The sequence below is a fragment of the Pongo pygmaeus genome, chromosome 18 (genome assembly GCF_028885625.2).
Source record: "Pongo pygmaeus isolate AG05252 chromosome 18, NHGRI_mPonPyg2-v2.0_pri, whole genome shotgun sequence".
NCBI classification, from domain to species: domain Eukaryota; kingdom Metazoa; phylum Chordata; class Mammalia; order Primates; family Hominidae; genus Pongo; species Pongo pygmaeus.
Window position 1 is genome coordinate 82,373,044 of NC_072391.2, and position 26,457 is coordinate 82,399,500.

The 26,457-nt window shown below is 52.3% G+C and overlaps 1 protein-coding gene across 1 annotated transcript; it reads right to left on the reverse strand.

Moving 5' to 3' along the window:
* Window positions 1-26,125, reverse strand: CIBAR2 (CBY1 interacting BAR domain containing 2). The gene is made up of 10 exons (XM_063654136.1): window positions 25,944-26,125; window positions 21,634-21,808; window positions 11,878-12,112; window positions 9,671-9,739; window positions 9,486-9,587; window positions 9,307-9,312; window positions 6,980-7,084; window positions 3,843-3,956; window positions 1,782-1,883; window positions 1-330 (listed from the first exon to the last, which is right to left on the reverse strand). The coding sequence occupies exons 1-10, from the start codon at window positions 26,008-26,010 to the stop codon at window positions 184-186; spliced, it is 1,122 nt and encodes a 373-aa protein (XP_063510206.1). The 5' UTR covers window positions 26,011-26,125; the 3' UTR covers window positions 1-183.
* Between the last annotated feature and the right edge of the window lie 332 nt (window positions 26,126-26,457).

A 26,457-nucleotide genomic window follows, 5' to 3' on the forward strand; every position in this document is an offset into this window, starting at 1 on the left:
TCAAGCTGAGAGTCATAGGGCATTTATTGAACACCTACTATGTGCCAGGCACAGCGATCCCCCAGAGCAACCTGTGAAGTGAGTGATATTGGCCCTGTGGTACAGATGAGGAAACTGAGGCTCAGAGGACATGTGGCTTGCCTGAGGGCACACAGCAGAGCCCACCTGAGGATCCAAGGCCAGCTAAGTTCTTCTGACTGTTGTGGGCAGTTCTCTATTATGGGGTCCCTGCCCCAGTGACCTGAGGTCCTCCACGGGGGCCTCCTCCATGGAGTTGTCCTCACTCTCCTCCCCTTCTTTTCCTGGGCTCCGTATGGTGCTCTGAGCACTCTAAATAATAATAATAATAAAACGACAGCAACATCAGTAATGATAATGGCAGCAACAAGTCTCGAGTGTTTGTTGCGCAACAGGCCGGGTTTTCTGTGCTTCGTATAGATCTGTTCATCTGATACTCAGCACAGCCCTACACAGAGGTTACTGTTCTAAGCCACTCTGCAGGCGAGGACTCTAAGGCACAGAGAGGCTAGGAGACTTCCCCAAGGTCACACCGCCAGGAGCAGTGGGCTCGGACCAAGAAATAGATAGCATAAAGAAAAACAATCAAAACTTCAGGAAACATTGGACACACTTACAGAAATGCAAAATGCTCTGGAAAGTCTCAGCAATAGAACTGAACAAGTAGAAGGAGGAAATTCAGAGCTTGAAGGCAAGGTCTTTGAATTAACCCAATCCAACAAAGACAAAGAAAAAAGAATCAGAAAATAAGAACAAAGCCTCCAGGCAGTCCGGGATTATTTTAAACGGCTTGGGATTGCACTTACCCTACCATCGTTAGAGAGAATGTCCTGGAAGCATGAGATGGCCACCCTGCCCACACACACAGTGGGCTGGCTGCCCCTTAACCCCCCACTCACAGAGACTAAACCTGCCATGATTGGCATGAGAATGTTCAAGGTCTTCATTTGCCCTACTCAGCTGGACCTGCAGAGTTCCCTGCAGAAATATAAATGCACCTGATGGCAGGCCTTCCTGGGGCTGTAAGGTAACATCTAATGTATGCACCTAATCACCTCCCTAACCTCTGAGGAACCCTGGATTCTGGAACCCGCGGGCCCACGGGCTGGGATGGAGGTGTGGACCTGACTGGGGCCTGTTTCTCAAGTGGCAATACCTCAGAGTGCCTCCAGGGAGTGCTCAGGACTCATGGCAGCCACGGCAGGGACCGTGTGGCCTACCACACTGGGTGACGTGGCTACATTGATTCTACTTTTTTTTTTTTTTTTTTTTTTCTGAGACAGAGTCTCACTCTATAACCCGGGCTGGAGTGCAATGGTACGATCTCGGCTCACTGCAACCCCTGCCTCCCGGGTTCAAGCGATTCTCCTGCCTCAGCCTCCCAAGTAGCTAGGATTACAGGCATGCACCACCACACCTGGCTAATTTTTGCTTTTTTTTTTTTTTTTAGTAGAGATGGGGTTGCACCATGTTGGCCAGGCTGGTCTCGAACTCCTGACCTCAAGTGATCTCCCACCTCGGCCTCCTAAAGTGCTGGGATTACAGGCATAAGCCACCGCAACCAGCTTCGTTCTACTTCAAGGCAAAGTCCTGGTCAGACCCCCGGGCAGCCCTCCACACTCCCACCACCCCTGCCTCCTCAGCCTCTCATTTCAAATTTGAGTTCTCAGCCACGCTCCTCTAATCCCTGGGATTACTACCACAGGGCCTCCCAGGCCGTGCACGTCATTTTAGGCATAACCCCCACCCACCCACACACTCACCTGGCTGGCGAGAGACTGAAGCACAGATGGAGAGGGGTTGGTGTTGGCAAGCGGCCAAGTGTCATAATGCCCATAAACTCCTTGCATCTTGGCTCTAAAATCCTGCCGGGGAGAGACCAGGGTGGGTCGGATCCGATGGGAAAACACAGTGTGGGTCGGGGGGAGTGGGATGGAAAGACGGTGGGATAAGAAGGCCCGAGACAGCTAACGCCTATGGAACTCCACGGTCCTCTCCAGGAGCTTCCTGTTTCTTATTCCACATAATCTACAGCAGCCCGGTGAGTGGGTATTATCGGGAGAGGCCCAGAGAGGCCAGGTTACATGACCATCGTCACACAGGAAAACAGCTGGATTCGAGATCCCCCTTTCCCCTAAAAAGAATATTGTAAAGTGAGTGAATGCGAGAGAGCCCCTCTGACCTGCATCAAACCTCTCATGGTAGTTTTAAGGCTTATTGGTAACTCAGATGATCTGATGCTTCCCCCATCAGGAGCTGGAATCAAATTCCTCTCCCCTTGAATACAGGCAGCCTCAGAGATTTACTTCCAACAAATGTAATATGGCAAAGCCACACTGGGTTACTGCTGAGGTTAGGTCATAAAAGGTGATTGAGTGCTGGGCGCGGTGGCTCACGCCTGTAATCCCAGCACTTTGGGAGGCCGAGGCGGGCAGATCACGAGGTCAGGAGATCGAGACCATCCTGGCTAACACGGTGAAACCCTGTCTCTACTAAAAATACAAAACATTAGCTGGGCGTGATGGAGGGCGCCTGCAGTCCCAGCTACTCGGGAGGCGGAGGAAGGAGAATGGCTTGAACCCGAGAGGTGGAGCTTGCAGTGAGCCGAGATCGCGCCACTGCACTCCAGCCTGGGCGACAGAGTGAGACTCCGTCTCAAAAAAAAAAAATGGTGACACTCCCTCTTGGAACCAGCTGCTGTGAGGAAGCCCCCAGGCCCCATGGAAAAGCCGTGGGCAGCCACAGTGGCCGCAGACCCCGAGGAAGACCCAGGGAGGGCAGGCTTTGTGGGGTGCGGCTCACACAGTTGCCCGGGGCTCCACGCCCGGAAGGACCCTGTGCTTGGCTTAGCACTCTGATGCTGCTGTCGTGAAGATCCTAGTAATTGTTGGTGCGCCCTACATTTTCATTTTGCAGCAGGCCCTGCAAATCTCCTGGCCTGTCCTGTGCTCAGATGACGGCCACCTTCTGCTAGACATGAGGGAGGAAAGCTAAGAAAAGACAGCCCCAGCCTCTGACCAACGGCAACCACATGAAGGCTCCACCTGAGAACTGCCCAGGTGACCCCATCAACCCCGGACTCACAGAAAAGAATAACGATAACTGATTGTTGCTTTACAATACTAGGCTTGCGGAAGGGTGTTACAGATCATGCAAACAGCTCATTCTAGATTTTAACCAGATCAGATGGGGATAAAAAGCACTTCTTTCTATTTCAAAACTACGCCAAGCATCAGCCAGGAAATGCTTTTTATTGTTGTTGATCCATTCGTGGGTTTTGTTTGTTTTGTTTTGTTTTGTTTTATGGAGTCTCGCTCTGTCACCCAGGCTGGAGTGCAGTGGCACGATCTCGGCTCACTGCAAACTCCACCTCCCGGGTTCAAGTGATTCTCCTGCCTCAGCCTTCCGAGTAGCTGGGATTGCAGGTGCCCACCACCCCGCCTGGCTAATTTTGTATTTTAGTAGAGACGGAATTTCACCACGTTGGCCAGGCTGTCCTCGAACTCCTGACCTCAGGTGATCCGCCTGCCTCAGCCTCTCAAAGTGCTGGGATTACAAGCGTGAACCACCACGCCCCACCAATCCATTTGTTTTTGAACACCCCAGTGATGATGAATATGTTGATGTTCCAAATAGCGTTAGGGAAAATTATCCTCAGTTTGGCACCCACCCGGAGGCAGATATTGACAACTCTTTATCAGCATGAGTCTTCAAAGTTAGAAAAGTTGTGAAATGTTACCAACAAACACTGCTTCTATCAAGACAAACCAAAATGAAACTCTGCCCCACTCCACCATATAGGAAATGGGGTGTCTGTGACCCACCTGTAGATCCCTCTCCAAGTCATACTTCTCCAGGGTCTGGAAGGCGCTAGAATACACCTCCACTGCTTTGGCATGGAAAACCATCTCAATAGTTACAAAATCAGAAAAAAATTTCTGTGGGGAGAGAAACCCAAAGAATGTAAACATCGCAGTGAGAAAGAGCCCAGGGAAGCCTGAGATGCAGGCAGATGGGGTGGGGTGAGGAGGGCTGTCCGTGTGGGGACAGGCCCTAGGTGGGGAGCTTCGACATGTTATTTTAAATTTATTTTTCTTTGATAGAGAACACATTTGCATGGTTCAAAAATCAAAACTATTGGTCAGGCACAGTGGCTCATGCCTGTAATCTCAGTACTTTGGGAGGCCGAGTCAGGAGGATCACTTGAGCCCAGGAGTTCAAGACCAGCCTGGGCAACATGGCGACACCCTGTCTCTACTAAGCACATAAGTAAGTAAATAAATAAATATAAACTATGCCAAAGTGTCAACTGAGGAGACTTGCTCTCCATCCTCCATCCTGTTCCCTTCTTTCACTTCCCCTCCGCCTCCTGAGATCACGTTGAGAAGTTTCTGTGTATTCCTACCTTGTTTCCTTAGATAAGCCAGTATTCTTCTCTTCTCCCTTTTTCACTCTCGTCTGAGCTTGCTTTTTCCCCTGCTAACAATCAGTCCTGGAGATCTTTTCACAGGAGGCTTTTCTTTTCTTTCTTTCTTTTTTTTTTTTTTTTTTTTGAGATGGAGTCTCCCTCTCTCACCCAGGCTGGAGTGAAGTGGTGTGATCTCAGCTCACTGCAATCTCCGCCTCCCAGGTTCAAGCGATTCTCCTGCCTCAGCCTCCTGAGTAACAGGGATTATAGATGTGTGCCACCACGCCTGGCTAATTTTTGTATTTTTCAGTAGGGACAGGGCTTCACCATGTTGGCCAGGATGGTCTCAAACTCCTGACCTCAAGTGATCCGCAGGAGGGCTCCACTTTCATGAATGGGATTAGTGCCCTTGTAAAAAAGACTGGAGGGAGTTTTCTGCCCCTTCTGCCACATCTGGATGCATAGAAGGCACCAGCCATGGGGAATAGGCCCTCCTCGGATGCTGAATCTGCTGGAGCCTCGGTCTTGGACTCCCCAGCCTCCAACACGGTGAGAAATAAACTTCTGTTGTTTATAAATCACCCAGCTTAAAGTGTTGTGTTGGCGCAGGCTGGATGGGCTAAGACAGGTGGTGATGATTAGCTCAAGTTCTTTCTTTTATCTCTTTTGAAATGTGAAGGGCTTTCAAGGCATGGTTTGGATTCACATCTCTTACAAATTTAATCCCAGAACTTGAAAGCGCGCCCACTTTTAAACTGTGCTTCTGTTGGCCCCTGACCTGGAGAACCGTGTGGTCCACGCTCCCTGGTGCTGCCCACCCAGCCCCAGACACATCAGGTGCTGAATAATGTCTGCCAACTGTTTCAGGTCCTCCTTGCCCTGTAGGCAGCGTAAGCAATAATCACTGACGCTTCATTCCCTTGTGCATTCATTCATGTAGCCGTTCACTCATTCGTTCATTCCACAAGCATTTACTGAATACCCACTAGGTGCCAGGCCCTGGACCCTGGTGGCTGGGATCCGGCAGGGGGCCTGTCCTGTGGCACTGACATGCAGTGTGTCACACAGTGACCTCACAGGCTTCTCTGCTCCACGACGTGATGAATGCCATGGATGGCACACAGTACACCACACCACAGACCACATGATCCGTCCATCTCCTCCCGCCCCAACGGTGTCAACTCCGTGAGCTCAGGGACCTCGTTTGTTGGGCACGGTGTACCCAGCATCAGGCACAGCACCTGGCACGCAGTAGGTGTGCATTCCACACTTGTTAAAGTAACACGTGAATTGAATACACAATTAACCATTCCACCTGGGATGGCAGCCCCGTGGGAGAAGAGTAGGGTGTATAAACAAGGGGCCTGACCAGTCTGGGGTCCGGGTGACTTTCCCCAAAGAATGAGGTTGAAGCTGAAGGAGAACGAGGCACCGACTGGACGCAGATCAAGACACAGCCCTGCAAAGGCCTCGGGTAGGAATGGGCTCTGTGCACTGGAGCTTGGAGTGCTGCGGGCAGGATGAGGCCACAGGGCTAGGCCAGGGCTTTGGGAGCCTGGAAGGGATTTTGGTTCTAATCCTTAGAACAAGGGGAGCCACCAGAGGGTGCTTAGCCCAGGGATGATGAATTGGACCTGCCTTTTAAGAAATCCCTGAGGTAGGTGCAGTGGGTCACACCTATAATCCCAGCACTTTAAGAGGCCAAGGGGGGTGGATCAATTGAGGTCAGGAGTTCGAGACCAGCCTGACCAACATGGGTAGACCACCTCCCGCCATCTCTACTAAAAATACAAAAATTAGCTGGGCATGGTGGTACATGCCTGTAATCTCAGCTACTCGGGAGGCTTAGGCAAGAGAATCACTTAAATCTGGGAGGCGAAGGTTGCAGTGAGCGGAGATCGCACCACTGCACTCCAGCCTGGGCAAACAAGTGAGACTCCATCTAAAAAAAAAATAAAATAAAATCCCCAGGGTGGTGTGCACCTTTGGAGAACAGACTAGCAAGGGCTCGAGAGCTGGGGAAGGAATCTCTGCGATCAGCTAGTCCCGAAAGACCCCGCCTCTCTGAGCTCCTCTTGTAAGAGCTGGGGCTCTGGGCCCAGGGCTCTATGGCGCTGGGGTGGGGATCTGGATGGCAGGAGGAGGACACCCACACCCAGCTGCTGGGCCTCAATGTGGCTTGTTCAGGGAGGGGGTTTGGAGCTGTGAGGAGAAAAAGAGGTTAGAGCGATACTATGTGGAGAGGAAGTAGGGAGTGTGTGGAGGGAGGCAAACTCTTCCTGGCTGGGAGCTGGACCTAGGGCCACCCAGTGGCTTCCGGCTGAGTTGGGACAGCTGCCCTGAGCACCAGCCTCTGATGCCCTGTGGCCAGGATTAACTGTGCCGGGAGCCTGTGTGGGCATAAGCTCACTCACGCCTGCCAATGCTCACATGTGTACACAGACCCACACATACACTCATACTGATGCATGCACATAGACACGTGTACACACGTGCGTGCACACACACACAAGGCAGCCCAGGGCGCCTCCCATCCTGGCCAACCACCCTCACCTGCAGGTCCTTGAGCTTCTGCCTCTGAAAGGCATCCACCGTCTCCTCCAGCTGGAGGGTGGTGCGGCTGGAGTCCACAGCGGCTCTCTGCACTCTGGTCTCCGCCTGGCCCCAGGGACACAAGAGGTAGAAGATGTCATGGGGGTGCTTCTGGCCCTTAGACATCTTTCTGAATCACTCTGTCTCTAAACCCTTCTCTCAGGCCAGCTCTGCTGCCTCAAGGGACGTTTCTTGCTAATTTGGTCATCAAAGGAATGGCTGAGTAGGACCCCGGCTGAAGGAGCAGCACTGGAGTGAGACACACCTGCTTGCTAGCTGCGTGACCTCCGGCAAGTCACTTACCCTCTCTGAGCCTCAATTTCCTTGCTTGTAAACAGAAGACAGTAATGAGACTTGCTTAGCAGGGCTGTTGTAAAAATTAAACAGCGGCACCTGCTGAGCTCTTAGGACAGGTGCTCCACGTTCATTGATAATTAATTTCTGCACAAGGAACACGTTTAGGTAATTAACTCTTTCGTTCCTTTGATCAACATCTATAGATGCTTACTCCATGACAAGCCCAGACATGAAGAATCTGGCTTTTAGAGTCGAACACCTTGGAGCTGCATTTGAAATTTGCCACTTAACTGCCTGTGTGACCTTGGGTAAGTCACCTTTCTTGGCTTCAGATTCCTCTTTAAAATGGGGACTTAAAACCACCTTCATGTTTGTGAAACGCCCGAGATGGGAAGAGACAGCTGGGGGCTGGCATTTAGGAAGCCCTCAGGAAAGAAGGGAAAGCTGTTGTCACTCAAACAAATGGCTGCAGAGATGGTGGGTGACCCAGGCAGGATCCAGGATAGAACCCGGAGGTGCTCGGGCAGGGCTGTGACCCACGTTAGTGTAGGTCAGGACTCCCCACGCTCAGCACTAGTGTCCGGGGCACTGTGGGAGGTTTAGCAGCATCCCTGGCCTCTTCCCACTGGATGCCAGGTGGTAGGTGGGATAACGGCCCCCCAAAGATGTCTACATCCTAATCCCTGGCACCTGTCAACACGCCCCTTCCAAGGCAAAGGGGAGTTAGGGTAGCAGGTGGAATGAAGGTTGCTAATCAGCCATCCCTGCCATGGGAGATGATCCTGGATTATCTGCTACACACAGTGCAATCAAAGGGTCCTTTCAAATGGAAGAGGGGGCGGGCAGGAGAGTCAGGGGAAAGATGTGACTACAGAGGGAAGGTGCAGGCTGCCAGCTTGAAGACAGGGGAGGGGCCACGAGCCAAGGGATGTGCGTGGCCTCTGGAAGCTGGAAAAGGCGAGGGCACAGACTCTCCCTGGAACTTCCAGAAGGAACCAGCCCTTTCCACACCTTGATTTAGCCCAGTGGGCCCACGATGGACCTCTAATCTCCTGAACGGTGAGAGTCTGTGGTCATGTTTCACCACAGTGGGAAAAACTTAACACGTTCTAGCAGAGCTCTCCAATAGTGAGCCAGAAACATCGCCAGATAGTGAAATGCCCCCAGGTGAGGACCACTGACTTAGCTCCATTAAGGGGCACTCTCTGTGGCTGGGCCTGTAATCTCAGCATTTTGGAAGCCTGAGGCAGGTGGATCGCCTGAGGTCAGGAGTTCAAGACCAGCCTGGCCAACATGGCAGAACCCCGTCTCTACTAAAAATACAAAAATTAGCCAGGCACAGTGGTGGGCACCTGTAATCCCAGCTACTGGGGAGGGTGAGGTAGGAGAATCGCTTGAACCCTGGAGGCAGAGGTTGCAGTGAGCCGAGACTCTGCCACTTGCACTCCAGCCTGGGAAACAGAGCAAGACTCTGTCTCTCAAAAAAAAGGGGGGGCACTCTTTGGATGAGGTCACACAGTCACAAATCAGTTACACATACAGCGGAGGTGACTAGCCCTCCTCCAGCTCTCACTCTACCTCCCGGCCCCTGCATCTTTCCCACAGGGCAGGACAGTGCAACAGACAGCATGTGGGGTCCCTTCCACCTGCTGTGCCCCATGAGCTACCATAACTGTGTCTCTGTGAGCCCTGGTTTCCTCCTGTAGAAATGGGGATGAGGGTAGCAGTTTCCACCTGATGTGAGCATTAAACAAGTAACTGGTGGGGAAACTGAGGCCCATGGAGTGAGTGATGGTGTCAATGATGGGATAGAGCCCAGGTCTCCAGACCTCCAGAGCTGCTTTTTACCGGTACCTTTGGCTTTCCCATCCTGAGAGCAAGGTCCTACACACACCTGCTTCTGCCCAGGTGAAGCCTACCTGGCCGTTTTGTGAGGTGGTGTATTTCCTACGTGTGATTCTGCCTGCCCCAGACAGACATGTGACACTCACCTGGGACTGAAAAACGTGCTGTTAAGGAACCAAGTTAAGCCCAGGCAGCCCCATTGGGGTGGTCTGCCCCCTTCACAGCCCCTGCCCAGCGGGCCCAGGCAAAGAAAACCTCAGAGGACATCAGTGTGAGTGGACACCCTGGCCCAGCAGCCCCAGGCCCCACTTCCAGGGAAGGATACGATCATTTGCCGATCTGAGGGTGACTTCTGCCTCAGTTTCTCCAGTTTTTCCAGTTGTTTGATCTCATGATTTTGGACATGTTTGAATTTCTTGATCTCAGCCTGCAGACAAGGAGGAGGGCTGTTTCCTGGGATCCCACAGGGCCAGACAGGGACGCCACCCACGCCGAGGTGCCCCGGCTCACCCGTGTCTGCTTGATCTGTGCCCCGTAGAGCTTCAGGGGGTTGACCACCTTAGTCTCCAGCCTCTCAACCTGGGGGAGTGGGGACACCAGGGGATCTGAGTGAAGGGTGCGGGGTGCTGCCTGCCTCCAGCCAGGGCATATAAAGCACAGCCCGCACCCGGGAGACGAGTGTCCAGAGCTGTGTGGGGGGAGGGGGAGCGCGAGGTGCCCTCCCTTTTCCCGGTGTGTTGGAGGCACCGAGCCTGGGTTCAGGGCGTGGCTCTGCCTCCCGAGGGCTCTAGCAATGCATTCAGTCTCTCGAAGCCTCATTTCCTCACCTGTCAAATGAGGTCATGGGTGCACCCACCAGGGTTTCAGGACAGTAGGAAGATGGTGCCTGGCCCAGAACTCAGGGAGTGTCATCACTGAGGAAGGCAGGACAGGCCCCTGGTGTGTGCTTAGTCTCTCTACACGACAGCCCTGGCCCTGTCTCCCAACTGCCACACAGTGTAGCGATGACAAACCCACTTTGCCGATGAGAAAACTGAGCCTCGCTTTGAGGACAAGACTTTTATTGAGAGTCACAGTGGGGCTGGGCGCGGTGGCTCACGCCTGTAGTCCCAGCACTTTGGGAGGCCGAGGTGGGCGGATCACCTGAGGTCAGGAGTTCAAGACTAGCCTGGCCAACATGGTGAAACTCCGTCTTTACTAAAAATACAAAAAATTAGCCGGCCATGGTGGTGCACGCCTGTAGTCCCAGCTACTTGGGAGGCTGAGGCAGGAGAATCGCTTGAACCTGCAAGGCTGGAGGTTGCAGTGAGCCGAGATTGCGACGCTTCACTCCAGCCTGGGCAACAGAGTGAGACTCCATCTCAAAAAACAAAAAACAGCAAAAATCTAAAGCAGCCTCTTGCCAATTTTACAATCGGGAATGTCTTTGTGAGGGCCAGGAGCCGTCTCTGTGAACGCGTAGACATCAAGGAAGATGGCACCCTGCCTCCTGGTGCCCTGGTCTTCCTCCGGTCTCCGCGGGAGTTTAGCGCAGGCGCCTGGCTCCAAGCTCTGCCACCTGCTTGTCACAGAGCTGTGAGAAGTTTTATTTTTCCTTTGGTTAAAGGTAATTAACTAGGCCAGGCATGGTGGCTCATGCCTGTAATCCCAGCACTTTGGGAGGCCGAGGTGGGAGGATGGCTTGAGCCCAGGAGTTCAAGATCAGCCTGGGCCACATGGGAAACCCCGTCTCTTAAAATTTTTTTTTTTTTATAAAATAAAGATAATTAGCTAGTACAGGTGGCCACCCCGTTACCAGGTGAAACTAGGATGTACTGGTGAGAAATGGGGTTGTCAAGGCCTCTTACTGGGGGACAGTTGTCATCTGTCTTGAGAACATGGGCACTGTGGGCTGTGTCTGCCTGCCTGGAGAAGAGAGTGTCAGTTTCTGTTTGTGCGATCTTTCTTGGATTGCCCATGACATGCGTTGCTATCTGGTTTAAAGCTTACTCAATTGTAAAGCTGTTCCATTCTTTGTTTCTTTGTATTTTTTTGAGATAAAGTCTCACACTGTCTCCCAGGCTGGAGTGCAGAGGCACGATCATGGCCCCAGCCTCGACCTTCCAGGCTCAAATGATCCTCCTATCTCAGCCTTCTGAGTAGCTGGGAACACAGGTGCTTATTTATTTATTTTAGAGATGGAGTCTTGCTATGTTGCCCAGACTGATCTTGAACTCCTGGGCTCAGGCAATCTGTCCACCTAGGCCTCCCAGAGTGCTGAGATTACAGGTGTGAGCACCTGGCCCTTTTTTATTCTTTTCTATAATTCATGGTGAGGATTTTTCTGGGCTGGCAGGAATTTCTATTTTTAATTATTTCCTAAACACCCTGCAGCCTCCTTGCCCCTGACTCCCCGCCAGGATTTCTCTTCCTTCTCGAGGCCCTCATAGGCCCTGGATGTGTCTCCTTCAGGGGTTCATGGAGCCCCCAGGGCTGGCTTCCTGGGTTTCCTTGCTTTGTTGACCCTTCATCCGACTCAGCAAAGCCTCCTAGGCTCTTCATCCTGCAGGTGGAGGTGTGACCCTGGAAAGGCTATAAATGTCCATTGTCAGTGGATGTCTCTGGAGATACACCCATTGGCTGTGGCCACAGCAGGGCTCCTGCAGCCCTCAGGCCTGACCTTGGCATTGGAGCCTGGGTGCCCCTCAGCATCCCAGACCCGGGCCGGCAGCACTCACCTGGGCCTGCCGGTAATCCTGCACTTTGGCCAGGTCCTCGGCGAAGCCCCTCATGGTGGCCCGCAGCTCGGGGTTCTCGGAGTTGGCGAAGTCGATGAGCTGCTTGACCAGCTGGTCCGCCTTGTCCCGCAGCCGGGCCGTCTTGCGTGTGTAGGCGGCCAGCAGCGAGCAGAACTGCCCAAAGTACTTCTCGGTGTTGGCCACGGTATTCTCCATCACCCGCACCTGGCTGTCCCTGTGGAGGCGGGGACCTGAGCAGCTGTTCTGGGCAGTGATGCAGGGCCCCAGTCATGCCAAGAGCAGACAATAGTTATGAAAAGAGGAGCTGCCACCAGCCGGCCTCCAGTGTGGCGCACACATGCCACACGCTGTCACTCACGGTGGCAGCATCAGGGCCATTGAGGCTGATGAAGGGGATCTGCCTGGGCTGGTCAGTAGTGGGCAGGAATATAAACGCGGGCTAGGCTGCAGACCTGGCTTTTTATTTATTTATTTATTTATTTATTTATTTATTTTTATTTTTTATTTTTTTGAGACAGAGTCTTGCTCTGTCGCCCAGGCTGGAGTGCAGTGGTATGATCTTGGCTTACTGCAACCTCTGCCTCCTGGTTTCAAGTAATTCTCCTGCCTCAGCCTCCTGAGTAGCTGGGATTACAGGTGCCCGCCACCATGCCTGGCTAATTTTTGTATTTTTAGTAGAGACGGGGTTTCACCATGTTGGCCAGGCTGGTCTTGAACTCTTGACCTCAGGTGATCTGCCTGCCTTGGCCTCCCAAAGTGCTGGGATGACAGGCTTGAGCCACCACACCGGCCCTGACTCACCTTTAAGGGCTCCCAGTCTGGCGCCTCCCCGCAGCGGGTGCGTGATGACCAATCCACCGCATTCAGGCTTCTAAGACAGCCACGGAGGCCCACCCTCTCCTTTCCCTCATCTCCAGCATGTCACTGTCCCTGCCTCTCTCCCTGTGACCAAAATCCCCCACGCAACCCTCTCATCAAATCCCTGACCCGAGAAATGCCCTGAGGAGCAGCCCTCTGTCTCGACAGACCCTAACTCTCTTGCCACCCTCGCCGCAAAACACTCCACATGCACCGCCCCCTATAAGCAAGGTGCTGCTGGTATCACCATGTGAAAATGGAGTGAACTGAGGCCCAGAGAGGTGAAGCATCTTGCTACAGGTCACACAGCCAGACACAGCCTCTGTTCCTGCAGGTAGGGTCCTCACAGCCCCGATTCAGCAGCACAGGGGTCAGAAGTCAGACACTGGGGCTCCCAAGCCCCCACCCCAGGCGTGTGCACCAGAATCCCTGGGAATGTGCCTAAGAAGCTGCGTTTTAAAAACACATCAGGGCTGGGCGCAGTGGCTCACGCCTGTCATCCCAGCACTTTGGGAGGCCGAGGGGTACAGATTGCCTGAGCTCAGGAGTTCAAGACCACCCTGGGCAATATGGTGAAACCTTGTCTCTACTAAAATACAAAAAATTAGCCGGGCGTGGTAGCACGCCTGTAGTCCCAGCTACTTGGGAGGCTGAGGCATGAGAATCGCTTGAGCCCAGGAGGTGGAGGTTGCAGTGAGCCGAGATCAAGATTGCACCACCGCACTCCAGCTTGGGCTACAGAGTGAGAGTCCACCTCAAAAAATAAAAATAAAAGATAAAAACATATTGGTTGCTTGAGAGGGTGCCTGGAATTCGAACCTCAGAGGAACCAGGCGTGGAAATGAACGGGGCAGGGCAGGCAGTTTGTGAGAGCAGGGATGGCATGGGCTGGGGCAGCGTGGACTGGGCCTCCATGGAACGGGGAGGCCTGGTTGGGGTTGAGGTGTGATGGGGGTTTTCCAGATGGAGGCAAGAAAGGAAAGGGGATGAATTTGGCTACTCCAGATACACAGGCAGTGATGCTGGAGAAGCAGACGGAGGCCATATTCTGGAAGCTTCTGTAGTCCCAAGCCCTGTCTTCCCTGAGCTGGATGGAGGTGGAGGCGGTGTGGGAGGGAGAGCTCCCCTTACCCCCCACCCCCACCCCAAGCAGCAGGCCCTGCCACCCTCATCTTTCTTGGTGCTCCGGGCCTCAAAACCCTACTTCCACCTCCCTCTCAGCCAGGCTGGCGCCGGCCCACTCACCTGAAGAAGACGATGTTCATTGTGACCAGAACTTTGGCTGTCCCAGTGGTGGGGAATGAGGACAGGGCCCCAGGGGTCCTGTAGGACTGGGAGGAGCTGGGCAGGACTGGGTGCAGCTGTGTGGCCTGGGCTCAAGGGACGCTGCCACCCGGTTGCCAGGCGATGGGGCCGCCCACAGCAGGCCCTAGGAGGAGCTGGTTGCCTGGGCAATGACTCCCTGAGGCCGGCCTCCCCAGCCTCGTGTTGGCTCAGGGGCTGCTCAGAGAAGAGGGCACCCCACAGAGGCCCACACTCTGCCTTTGAGGATGGAGGCTCTTGTGGAATGGGGCTAGTGGCTGGGGCTCCCCAGAGGGTAGCAGGGAGAGATTTAGGGGGCTCAGGCCTGCGTACAGCCACGTGTGTGTGGGTCCTGCCCACTGGGCTCCTCCCTCCCTTCAGGGAAGCTGCCTGCCCAGAGCCCACCACCGGCCTTCCTGGGGTCTAGTCTCAGGTGGGCGGGACATGGGAAAGCTCAGGTGGGGGGTGCAGACGCACAGAGTAAACTCGGGCTCCCCAGGGTGGGGCAAGGAACCAGCTCAAAGGAGTGTCTTTCACGTTTTTATCATAATTGCATTGTTTATTCCCTTATTATAAAAGCACTATCTGCTCACTGTTAGTAAAGTAAGACAATTAAGATACCACAGAAAGAAAATATAAATGCATATGTCAGATTGACTAGCTCAAGTCCAATACATTCCACTAATTGTATGATTTCTGTATCTCAATGTATAGACACTTTACCTTCAGAAAAGAAACATAAAAATCATGACAGTAAGGAACAGGGATGGGAGGCGAGCAGAGGAAGCGGCCCAGGCCTTGCTCTGCTGTTCTGTTACTTTGTAGGTTTGGAGGGTTTCATTATGGAAATGGAAAGGGTTTTTTGTTTTGTTTTGTTTTGTTTTTAAAGCATATATAAAAGCAAGGACTTTAGGGTCAGCTAAACACAGGTTCAAATCCCAGACCCCGCTCTGCTGTGTGACCTTGGGCAAGTCCCCTGACCTCTCTGGGCTTCAGTCCCCTCCCCTGCAGAATGGGATCATGACAGTACTTAATTAGGAGAAGTCCCTGGCATGGGGCTGAAGGGACAGACACAGAGGCTGGGGCCGGGACCCAGAACTCATTGAAATTCCCAGCGCACAGGCCCAGGCTTGTGCCAGCTTCCTTCTGTGACCGATCCCCAGGTGCCCACTGGGCTGTGCCGGCTGGCTGGCCCCTCTTCACACTTCTCCAGTGATCTCATTGTCACACTCTCTCCAATCATCCCTTTGCAGATGCCCTGCCCTGTGTTCCCCGGAGTCCCCGAACAATGCATGGACCACCCCTGCTCTGTCCCTGCTGGGTCCCCATTCTCTGTCTGGGGCATGAACCCCCACAACCTACAACAGGATGGCTCTAAGTAGCCCCCTGGGGTTCCACGGTCAGCGTGGCTCCTCCCTTTCTGTGCCAGGCTGTGGGGTGGGGGGGAATCCCGTGCCCCCTTTGTGCCGTGCAGCTGTCACTGAGCGCCAGTCAAGTCCCTCTCCTGCTCTCTGCTTCCTTCACTCTTGGGGGCTGTGCTGGATGGGAGAGTGTACCCCCAAATGTATGTCTTCCTGGGGACCTCAGAGTGTGGGACCTTATTTGGAAACAGGGTTGCTGCAGATGTGATCGGCTGAGTCATACCGGAGGAGGGTGGGCTCTGATCCCACCAATGGGGTCCTCATGAGAAGAGGAGACAGAAACACACCCAGGGGGATGGCCATGCGGCCATGGGGCAGGGACAGGAGCGGCGCAGCGTGAGCCAGGAGCACGGAGAGCTGCCAGGAGCCGGAGACAGCCCCGGAGCCTCCGGAGGGACTGCAGCAGCCTCCCTAGATCCTTGATTTCGGACTCTGTGGCCCCAGAACTGGGAGAGAAGAAACTTCTGTCATTTTAAGCCCCCAGTTTGGGGTAATTTTGCTATGGGAGCCCCAGGACACTCACATAGGGTCCAAAGAGAGCAAACCGTCCTATGGTCTACCCCACAGGGTCTCTCCGGAGCCCCCTGACCTCACCCCTGCCTTCTCCCCTCCTCCAACACACTCCTCCACCCCATCACCTCCCCCCATGTCCACCTCACATAAATGCTCTGCTCTGCTGCAACTTTGGGTTGTCGGTCCTAAGGGGTGTGGTTTTGTTTGTTTGTTTGTTTGTTTGTTGAGATGGAGTTTTGCTCTTGTAGCCCAGGCTGGAGTGCTATGGCAAGATCTCGGCTCACTGCAACCTCCACCTCCCGGGTTCAAGCAATTCTCCTGCCTCAGCCTCCCAAGTAGCTGGTATTACAGGTGCCCGCCACCATGCCCGGCTAAATTTTGTATTTTTAGTAGAGATGGGGGTTTCACCATGTTGGCCAGGCTGGTCTCGAACTCCTGACCTCAGGTGATCCACCCACCTCGGCCTCCCAAAGTGCTGGGATTATAGGCATGAGCCCCTGTGCCCGGCCCCTTTAAGGGGTGTGTTTTAACTTCCCAGCTGAACAGCCAGGTCCTGGAGAGAGTTTTGGATTATCCCCTTGGTGAATTAATTCCTTCATGCACCAGCCTCCTGGAGGGTCTTCTGTGTGTCATGTGAGCCAATCCCTTAAGTAAATCCCTGTCCGATTGGTTCTGTGTCTTTGCAGACCCCAGCTCTACTAGGACAGGAGAGACCCCAAAAACCATGTCAGGTGTCTGCCCACCAGTTGGCCTGGTCCGCGCTACTGCCCATGGCCACGGGAGGGCAGCAGAGACCCATCTGGTGGAAAATGCCTTGCCGAGGAGGTCAAGTGGGCTGGGCGGTCCCCGGGGAAACCAGAGAAGCAGCTCGTTTCAGAAAGGGCCACCTTAACACAGGGTGGGAGAGAGGACGGTCAGAGAGGAAGGGCAAAGTTTAATTCACCATCCTAGAAACTTTAAGCATTTTTTTAAAATGAAGGCTGGGTATGGTGACTCACACTTGTAATTCCAGCACTTTGGGAAGCCAAGGTGGGTGGATCACTTGAGGTCAGGAGTTTGAGACCAGCCTGGGCAACACAGTGAGATCCCCATCTCTACTAAAAAAAAGAAGAAAAAGAAAACCACTGCCTGGTTGGACAACACAGAGACATCTAGCAGCCAGGGAAAGAAAAGTTGAGAAATGGGGGCTGGGGCAAAGTTGGGGGATGCAAGAAGCCCTGTGTGCCCCGGTTCAGATCTCATGGGGCTCCTCCCACCCCCTCTCTCCTATAAATGTTTTTGTATTTATTTTTGTTTTTGTTTTTGAGACAGGGTCTCCCTCTGTTGCGTAGGCTGGAGTGCAGTGGCACGATCTCAGTTCACTGCGACCTCCACCTCCAGGATTCAAGTGATTCTCCTGCCTCAGACTCCTGAGTAGCTGGGATTACAGGCACGTGCCACCGCAGCCCACCTAATTTTTGTATTTTTAGTAGAGACAGGGTTTCCCCATATCGGTCAGGCTGGTCTCGAACTCTCGACCTCAGGTGATCTGCCCACCTCGGCCTCCCAAAGTGCTGGGATTACAGGCATGAGCCACTGCACCCGGCCCTATAAATGTGTTTTTGGGGAACCACATGGGAGAGGGTTGCAGACATCAAGAAAGAGTAAGGACATCTCCCGCAGGTCCACCTGTGACTCCACACCCAGGAAATTCACACGGCCATGCTGGCGTCTGACAGTGTCCACAGGCTCACTTGCCGCATCCAGCCGCTGCCATCATGGCAGCTGGTTTTACCTGGATCCAGGAGGGTCTGCAATGACTACCTGGGTCTACATAGTCTCCTGGAATCAGAAACTGTTCTCAGTTTTTTTTGTTGTTGTTTTTTGTTTTTTTTGAGACGCAGTTTTGCTCTTGTCGCCCAGGCTAAAGTGCAATGGCACAATCTCAGCTCACTGCAACCTCCGCCTCCTGGGTTCAAGCCATTCTCCTGCATCAGCCTCCTGAATAGCTGGGATTACAGGCACCTGCCACCATGCCTGACTAATTTTTGTATTTTTAGTAGAGACGGGGTTTCACCATGTTGGTCAGGCTGGTCTTGAACTCCTGACCTCAGGTGATCTGCTCACCTCGGCCTCCCAAAGTGCTGGGATTACAGGCATGAGCCACGGTGCCTGGCCTCTCAGCCTTTTTACATTCATGATACTGACTTTGGTTTTTTAAGTTTCTGTAACTTTTTATTTTGAAATAATTTCAGTTGTGCAGCAATAATATAAGAACTCCTTCACCCAGATTCCCCGGTTGTTGACATATTACCACGTTTGTTTCTCATTCTCTCTGCCCCTTTCTCTCTCTCATGTGTATTTTATTTTCTGAACTACTTGAGAGCAGTTGCAGACCTGAAGCCCCTTTGCCCAAATATTTCATATGTGTTTCCCAAGAACAAGACCAGTCTCTTACATAACCACAGTAAGAGTATCAACGTCAGAAAATTCACTCTGTTATGTTCTATTCCCCAATCTACAGACTTCATTCAGATTCTACAGTTGTCCCAATAACACCATTTTAGTAAACAAGCAAACCATTGTCTCCTGGCCCAGGACAGCCACCCGCTGCCTTTAGCAGGCGCGATACTGACGTTTTGGGGACTCTGAGCCAGTTGTTTTGGGGAACATCCCTCGGTGCCCATTTCCTTGAGCACCGATTCAGGCTGAATGCATGGTAGGATGACTCAGAGGTGCCCCTGGGCCATGCCTGTTTTATTTTATTTATTTTTATTTTATTATTATGTTTTTTTTTCGAGGCAGAGTCTCGCTCTGTCGCCCAGGCTAGAGTGCAGTGGCGCGATCTTGGCTCACTGCAAGCTCTGCCTCCCGGGTTCACGCCATTCTCCTGCCTCAGCCTCCCGAGCAGCTGGGACTACAGGCGCCCACCACCACGCCCAGCTAATTTTTTTTAATTTTTAGTAGAGATGGGGTTTCACCGAGTTAGCCAGGATGGTCTCGATCTCCTGACCTCGTGATCCGCCCTCCTCGGCCTCCCAAAGTGCTGGGATTACAGGCGTGAGCCATCGCGCCCTGCCTCTGCCTCTGTTTTATAAGACTGTCTTCCCTAGATGCTTCTAGGCCACCTTTTCCCACATGACATCGTTTCCAGCCTCCTCCCACCACCCATCCGCACAGCATCAGTCCCAGAGGCCGCCCACCGCCTGGAATTTCGGGTGGACCAGCCTGGCCAACGTGGTGAAATTGGAAACCCTGTCTCTACTAAAAACACAAAATTAGCTCGGCGTGGTGGCACACACCTTTAGTCCCAGCTACTTGGGTGGCTGAGGCATGAGAATCACTTTAATCCAAGAGGCGGAGGTTGCAGTGAGCCAAGATCGCGCCACTGAACTCCAGCCTGGGCGACAGAGCGAGACTCCATCTCAAAAAGAAAAATAAATAAAATAACATTTATTGCGCTCTTAAACTGTGCTGGGTGCTGGGCTAAGGGTTTCACACATGCCCATCAGCAATTAGTATTATGCAAAAGAATTACCAACCTCATATCAGGACTTGTCCCAGCCCTTCGCCATAGCAGGTCCCCTCACAACCCCTCTGCAAATGACGGCAACCCCTCCCCAACCAAAAGATAGTACAGGAATAATATTGGCCACAAGTAAGAGAAAACCCCAAATAATTATGTCTTTAAAAAGATGGGAATTTATTTCTCACGTCTGTGAGGCTCCATGATGTTGGGACCCAGGCTTCTCCTATCGCATTCTTCTATCAATTTCTATTCCTGGAATTGCTTCATGGTCCAAAATGGCTGCTGGAACTCCAGCCATTGCACCTACCATCTAGCCAGCAAGAAGAAGGGAGGGGCAAAGGAGATCATGCCCCTTTCTTTTTTTTTTTTTTTTTTTGAGACTGAGTCTTACTCTGTCACCCAGGCTGGAGTACAGTGGCACGATCCTGGCTCACTGCAACCTCCGCCCCCTGGATTCAAGCAATTCTCCTGCCTTAGTCTCCCTAGTAGCTGGGATTACAGGTGTGCGCTACCACGCCAGCTAATTTTTGTATTTTTAGTAGAGACAGGGTTTCACCATTTTGGCCAGGTTGGTTTCGAACTCCCAAAGTGCTGGGATTACAGGAGTGAGCCACCGTGCCTGGCCATGCCCTTTTTTCTACTGAAGCTATGCACATCACTTTGTGCTCACATCCCATTGGTCAGAACTTAGTCACATGGCCACACCTAGCTGCAAAGGAGGTTGGGAAATGTAGTCTCAGGTGCAGGCTTAGGTACAAATCAGGGATTGTGTCCAGGGTAGACCAGGCTGCAGGGCTCCACTCTGGCTGGGCTGATGGCCATTCACTTATTCAGGGGCTCTGTCAGCACTCATAGCTGCTAAAGCCCCAGCCTCGGAGCAGTTTGTGTAGACTCCCTCAGCCACTCCTGCAGGGGACGGCAATCAGGCTGGGGAGCTTGGCCAATGCCCCTTGTTCCTGAGAACTTTGGGCTCATGAGCTGACCACGCCCCAGAGACAGGCCTGGTGTCCCATCTTTCTCCAGGCCAGCAGTGACTGCAGGTTCCCCGGGGTTGTTGTCGTGTTTTTGGTGTGCCTTGCTGCCTGTCTCCAGTCTCAACCAAATAATTAGGAAGGGCGCTCAGAATTCTTTGAGTGAGCAGAAAAAAAGATAAACCAAAATGGCTGGGCATGGTGGCTCACGCCTGTAATCCCAACACTTGGGGAGGCCAAGGCGGGCGGATCACCTGAGGTTGGGAGTTCGAGACACGCCTGGTCATCATGGTGAAACCCCATCTCTACTGAAAATACAAAGACTAGCCGGGCATGGTGGCGGGCACCTGTAATCCCAGCTACTCAGGAAGCTGAGGCAGGAGAATCGCTTGAACCTGGGAGGTGGAGGTTGCGGTGAGCCGAGATCGCACCATTGCATTCCAGCCTGGGTAACAGCGCGAAACTCCGTCTCATAAAACAAGCAAACAAACAAAACCCCAAAATATGTTTCCCTTTGGAAAACCCAGTGATTATGTCAAAAGCTGGTGACACAGGAAGCGAGGAAGTGGCTGGCATCACTGCGATGTGGGTTTACGAAACAGGCTAGGGGTGGAGGCCCTGGAGAAAGGTGAATGGGACCTGGCGGGGGCTGGGCGGGGGCTCAGGAGTCATGGGATCAAGCCCCACCTTAGCCACGGGTGTGCTGTGTGGCTCTGGGCAGGTCACTTTGTCTCTCTGAATCTCATTTTCTTTCTTTTTTTAATTTTTGAGACAGAGTCTCACTCTGTCACCCGGGCTGGAATGCAGTGGTGAGATTTTGGCTCACCTCAACCTCTACCTCCTGGGTTCAAGCGATCCTCCCACCTCAGCCTTCCAGGTAGCTGGGACCACAGGCACACATCACCAAATCCAGCTAATTTTTTGTATTTTTGGTAGAGACAGGGTTTTGCTATGTTGCCCAGGCTGGTCTCCAACTCTTGAGCTCAAGCCATCTGCCAGCCTCGGTCTCCCAAAGTGCTGGGATTATAGGAGTAAGCCACCGAGCCTGGTCTCATTTTCTTATTTGTATAATGAGAGAGTGGGGCCTAGTGAGGCCTAGCGCCCTCCCAGCCCTGACACCCTGGGGCCCCATCTCACATCCCAGAACACCTTGCACCCTGACCTCCATGCAGCCTTCTGAGCAACAGGGAAAGGCCTCTGTTCCCAGCTTGGAACTCCCCACGAAACGCCCGGCACCTGGGACCATGCAGGTGCTGTCTTCCTCTCCTGTCTCTCTTCTGCTGGACTCTTGGCAGCACAAACATTTCCACGAAACAGGAAAAAAGCCTGTTCCCCTCCTAGGCAAATAGAAGGCAATTTAGAAGCAATTTGCAGCTCCCCAGGACAGGAGATAAAGGGAAGGATGGTGGGGAAAGTAAGCCTGAAGTTGCATTTTTTACAAAGCTGTTTTTCCCCCTAATTATTATTATTTTCTTTTTTCAGAGGAGTCTTGTTGTGCTGCCCAGGCTGGAGTGCAGCAGCATGATCTCGGCTCACTGCAACCTCCGCCTCCCGGGTTCAAGCTATTCTCCTGTCTCAGCCTCCCTAGTAGCTGGGATTACAGGCATGTGCCACCACGCCCAGCTAATTTTTGTATTTTTAGTAGAGACAGGGTTTCACCATGTTGCCCAGGCTGACCTCTAACTCCTGAGCTCAGGTGATCCACCCACCTCGGTCTCCCAACGTGCTGGGATTATAGGCATGAGCCACCATGCCCAGCCTTTCCCTCCCTGATTATTTAGTAAATCCAGAAATACAGGTAGAAAGTACAGTAGGAAAAGTGCATAATCCCACATCCAGAGATACCCGTGGGTAGAAGAGGATGCATTTCTCTACAAACTTTTTAGGAAATAATTTATATGATTTCATAATTTTGATATCACAGGCATTCTCATATGCTAATAAATATAACAGTTGTTATTTTTCTTTTTTCTTCTTTTTTTTTTTTCTTGACATGGAGTCTCGCTCTGTCACCCAGGCTGGAGTGCAGTGGCGCGATCTCAGCTCACTGCAAGCTCCACCTCCTGGGTTCACACCATTCTCTTGTCTCAGCCTCCCGAGTAGCTGGGATTACAGGCATGTGCCACCAAGCCCAGTTAATTTTTGTATTTTTAGTAGAGACAGGGTTACACCATGTTGCCCAGGCTGACCTCTAACTCCTGAGCTCAGGTGATCCACCCACCTTGGCCTCCCAAAGTGCTGGGATTATAGGCGTGAGCCACCGTGCCCAGCCTTTCCCTCCCTAATTATGTAGTAAATCCAGAAATACAGGTAGAAAGTACAGAAGGAAAAGTGCATAATCCCACATCCAGAGATACCCGTGGGTAACAGAGGATGCATTTCTCTGCAGTCTTTAGGAAATAATTTATATGATTTCATAATTTTGACATCACAGGCATTCTCATATGCTAATATAATAGCTGTTATTTTTCTTTTTTCTTTTTCCTTTTTTTTTTTTTGAGATGGAGTCTTGCTCTGTCACCCAGGCTGGAGTGCAGTGGCGTGATCTCGGCTCACTGCAAGCCCCGCCTCCCAGGCTCACGCCATTCTCCTGCCTCGGCCTCCCGAGTAGCTGGGACTACAGGCGCCCGCCACCACGCCTGGCTAATTTTTTGTATTTTTAGTAGAGACGGGGTTTCACTGTGTTAGCCAGGATGGTCTCGATCTCCTGACCTCATGATCCGCCCACCTCGGCCTCCCAAAGTGCTGGGATTACAGGCATGAGCCACTGTGCCCGGCCAATATTTGTTATTTTTCTACCTTTTTATTTAAAAAGATTTCAAATACATAGAACGATGAAAAAAAGAAGAGGATGCAATTTGTGCCCCACCCTCTGGATCTGATGGGTGTTGGCGTCTGCACAGTGATCAAGCTCGTTTTAGTGGCTGGGTAGTATTTCACTAGGACACGTGTCTGGGCTCGGTCAGTTACTGAATGAATATGTATTAAGCGCCCACTCTGTGCCCAGCAATCTCACAGGCTTTGAGGCCACGTCAGTGAACAAGATAGTCACGTGTTTGCTAAAAGGACACTCTATCTAGGAGCGTGGGGAGGTGCAAAGGAGCCCTTAGGCACGGGAGAAGTGAAATTTCCAATGGTGGAAGGCCGTGTGCAGGTCAACCAGTCCTCCCTAGTACTCGGGCGTCTTTGGGATGGTGGAAGGGTTTTCATGAGGACTTTTTGGCCAACAGTTTGGGAGCCGTTTCCTCTAATACGAAATTGCCAGGGCATTCCCCAGCCAGCGGGAAGCCAGCGACAAGCATCTGTTGGTAGGATGCTACCTCCGAGGCACCCAGCCCAGGGACCCCTGAAAGCCAGCCGCACGGCAAAGTGAGCCAGGCCGGCACTGCCACCGTCCACAGTGAACTGGGAAGAACATGGAAAATGCAAACCGACAAAGTGACAAAGCGACAAAAATTTAAATTGTTTTAAATTTTTAAAACAATTTAGGGGCTGGGCACGATGGCTCACTCCTATAATCCCAGCATTTTGAGAGGCCGAGGCAGGCAGATCACCTGAGGTCAGGAGTTCGAGACCAGGCTGGCCAACATCTCTACAAAAAAAAATTTAGCCAGGCATGATGGCGGGTGCCTGTAATCCCAGCTACTCGGGAGGATCGCTTGAACCCGGGAGGCGGAGGTTGCAGTGAACTGAGATCGTACCATCGCACTCCAGCCTGGGTGACAGAGTGAGACTATATCTCAAAAAAAAGAATTTAGGGATTTGTCTTCCTTCATTTGTGGTAGTCTTGTGTGTCTTGTTGGGTACAAAATGGTAGTGGTTGTGTTACTTTTTTTAAAAATGTCCTTGCTTAAGGCTGGATGTGGTGGCTCACACTTGTGATCCCAGCACTTTGGAAGGCTGAGGCAGAAGGATTGCTTGAGTCTAGGAGTTTGAGACAAGCCTGCAGAACAAAACAAGACCCTGTCTCTACAAAACAGTTAAAAAAATTAGCTGGGTATGGTGGTGCACGCCTATAGTCCCAGCTACTTGGGAAGCTGAGATGGGAGGATCACTTGAGATCCCAGAAGGTGGAGGCTGTAGTGAGCCAAGATTGCACCACAAAAATTAGCCAGGTGTGGTGGTGGGCGCCTGTAATTCCAGCTACTTGAGAGGCTAAGGCAGGAGAATCACCTGAACCCAGGAGGCAGAGGTTGCAGTGAGCCAAAATGGCGCCACTGCACTCCAGCCTGGGCCACAGAGTGAGACCCTGCCTCCGAAAAAAAAAAAAAAAAAAGCCGGGCACAGTGGCTCATTCCTGAAATCCCGGCACTTTGGAAGGCCAAGGCAGGTGGGTCACTTGAGGTCAGGAGTTCGAGACCAACCTGGACAACATGGTGAAACCTATGTGTACTAAAAATACAAAAATTAGTTGGGCGTGGTGGTGGGTGCCTGTAATCCCAACTACTCGGGAGGCTGAGGCGGGACAATCGCTTGAACCAGGAGGCGGAGCTTGCAGTGAGCCGAGATCACGCCACTGCACTCCAGCCTGGGCGACAGAGCAAGACTCTATCTCAAAAAAAAAAAAAATCAGTACCAAGAAACATTTATTTAAAACTCCAAAAAGTGCAGTCTCCTTATCATAGCATTTTATTCAAAGAAAGAATACTGTCACACCAATTTTTTTTTTTTTAAAAAAAGGACAAAAGGCATAAGGTTAGAAGCTCCTGAAGTGGCAAAAAATAACAATTAAAAAAAAACACCTTAGAAGCAAGGCCAGCTGCCCTCACCTCTTATATTCTAAACACTATGTACCAAAATCTCAGAAGTCACCACTAAAGAACTTATTCATGTAACCAAACGCCACCTATTCCTCAAAAACCTATTGAAATTAAAATTAATTAATTAATTAATTAAATACTCAGAGCCCTCCCCGCCATCCCCACTTTTTTAAAAATTTGAGATAGAGTCTCACTCTGTTACCCAGGCTGGAGTGCAGTAGCACGATCTCAGCTCACTGCAACCTCCACCACCTGGGTTTAAGCGATTCCCCTGCCTCAGCCTCTCAAGTAGCTGGTATTACAGGCGTGCACCACCACACCCAGCTAATTTTTTTATATTTTTAGTAGAGATGGGGTTTCCCCATGCTGGCCAGGCTGGTCTGGAACTCCTGGCCTCAAGTGATCCGCCCGCCTCGATCTCCCAAAGTGCTGGGATTACAGGCATGAGTCACTGTGCCCAGCCTCCGAGCCCTTATTTTCCTCCTCTGCTTGAGCTTCTGATAACTCTGGCCCAAGTCATCACCGACCCCCAGCCCACATTTTAGGGACTGCCACAGCCAAACTGCTTGGTTCCAATCCCAGCTCCGCCACCTACCAGCTGTGAATCGTGGACCGGTTCTGACTTGCTGTGGGCCTCAGTTTTCTCATCTGTAAAATAGGAATAGAGCCCCCTCCCCTCCCCAGTAGAATAGAGAATAATGTGGTGTCTCACCGGGGCCTGGGGCGTAGCATGTGCTCACTGAGCGATGGCCGGTTTTACTCTGCCTCCTCCTCCACATCTGTCCTGGAGAGGAGACACTGGCTGGGCCTGGGATGGGAGCCTTCCCGCAGGGAGGGAAGGCCGGGAGTGTGAGCGAGGAAAGTGGGAAGGTCCCTGATACAAGCTCTGCTGACTTCAGGGTTCCGCTGAGGCCACGGCCACCAGCCAAGCCGCCTCTGTCAGAGGGAACAAAGGGTGACCTCCCTGCAGGCTCCCTGATTCCACAGGAACGACTCACAGCCTCGGCCTCGGGGCTTTGCGAAACCTTCTTTAAACAATAAGTGCTGAGCTGGGCGCTTCCTCTCTCCAGAGCAGCCTGGGCACATCCGCTCCAATGAGGTGACGTGTTCGTGCATTTGGCCAGGACGACCACCTCAGAGGCCAAGGCGCGGGGACTGGGCCCCAGCCAGGCCGGGGTGCCGTCCAGGGAGAAGACGCTGCTTCCCGTGGGCCTGGCACAGTCACT

Coding starts and splice junctions, on each gene's coding strand:
- CIBAR2 (XM_063654136.1), bottom strand. CDS start 26,010: ATGTGGAGGAGGAGGCAGAGTAAAACCGGCCATCGCTCAGTGAGCACA. Junction 9,588..9,670: donor CACAGATCAAGCAGACACGG/GTGAGCCGGGGC, acceptor CCTTGTCTGCAG/GCTGAGATCAAGAAATTCAA. Junction 3,957..6,979: donor AGAAGCTCAAGGACCTGCAG/GTGAGGGTGGTT, acceptor CTCTCCCCACAG/AAATTTTTTTCTGATTTTGT.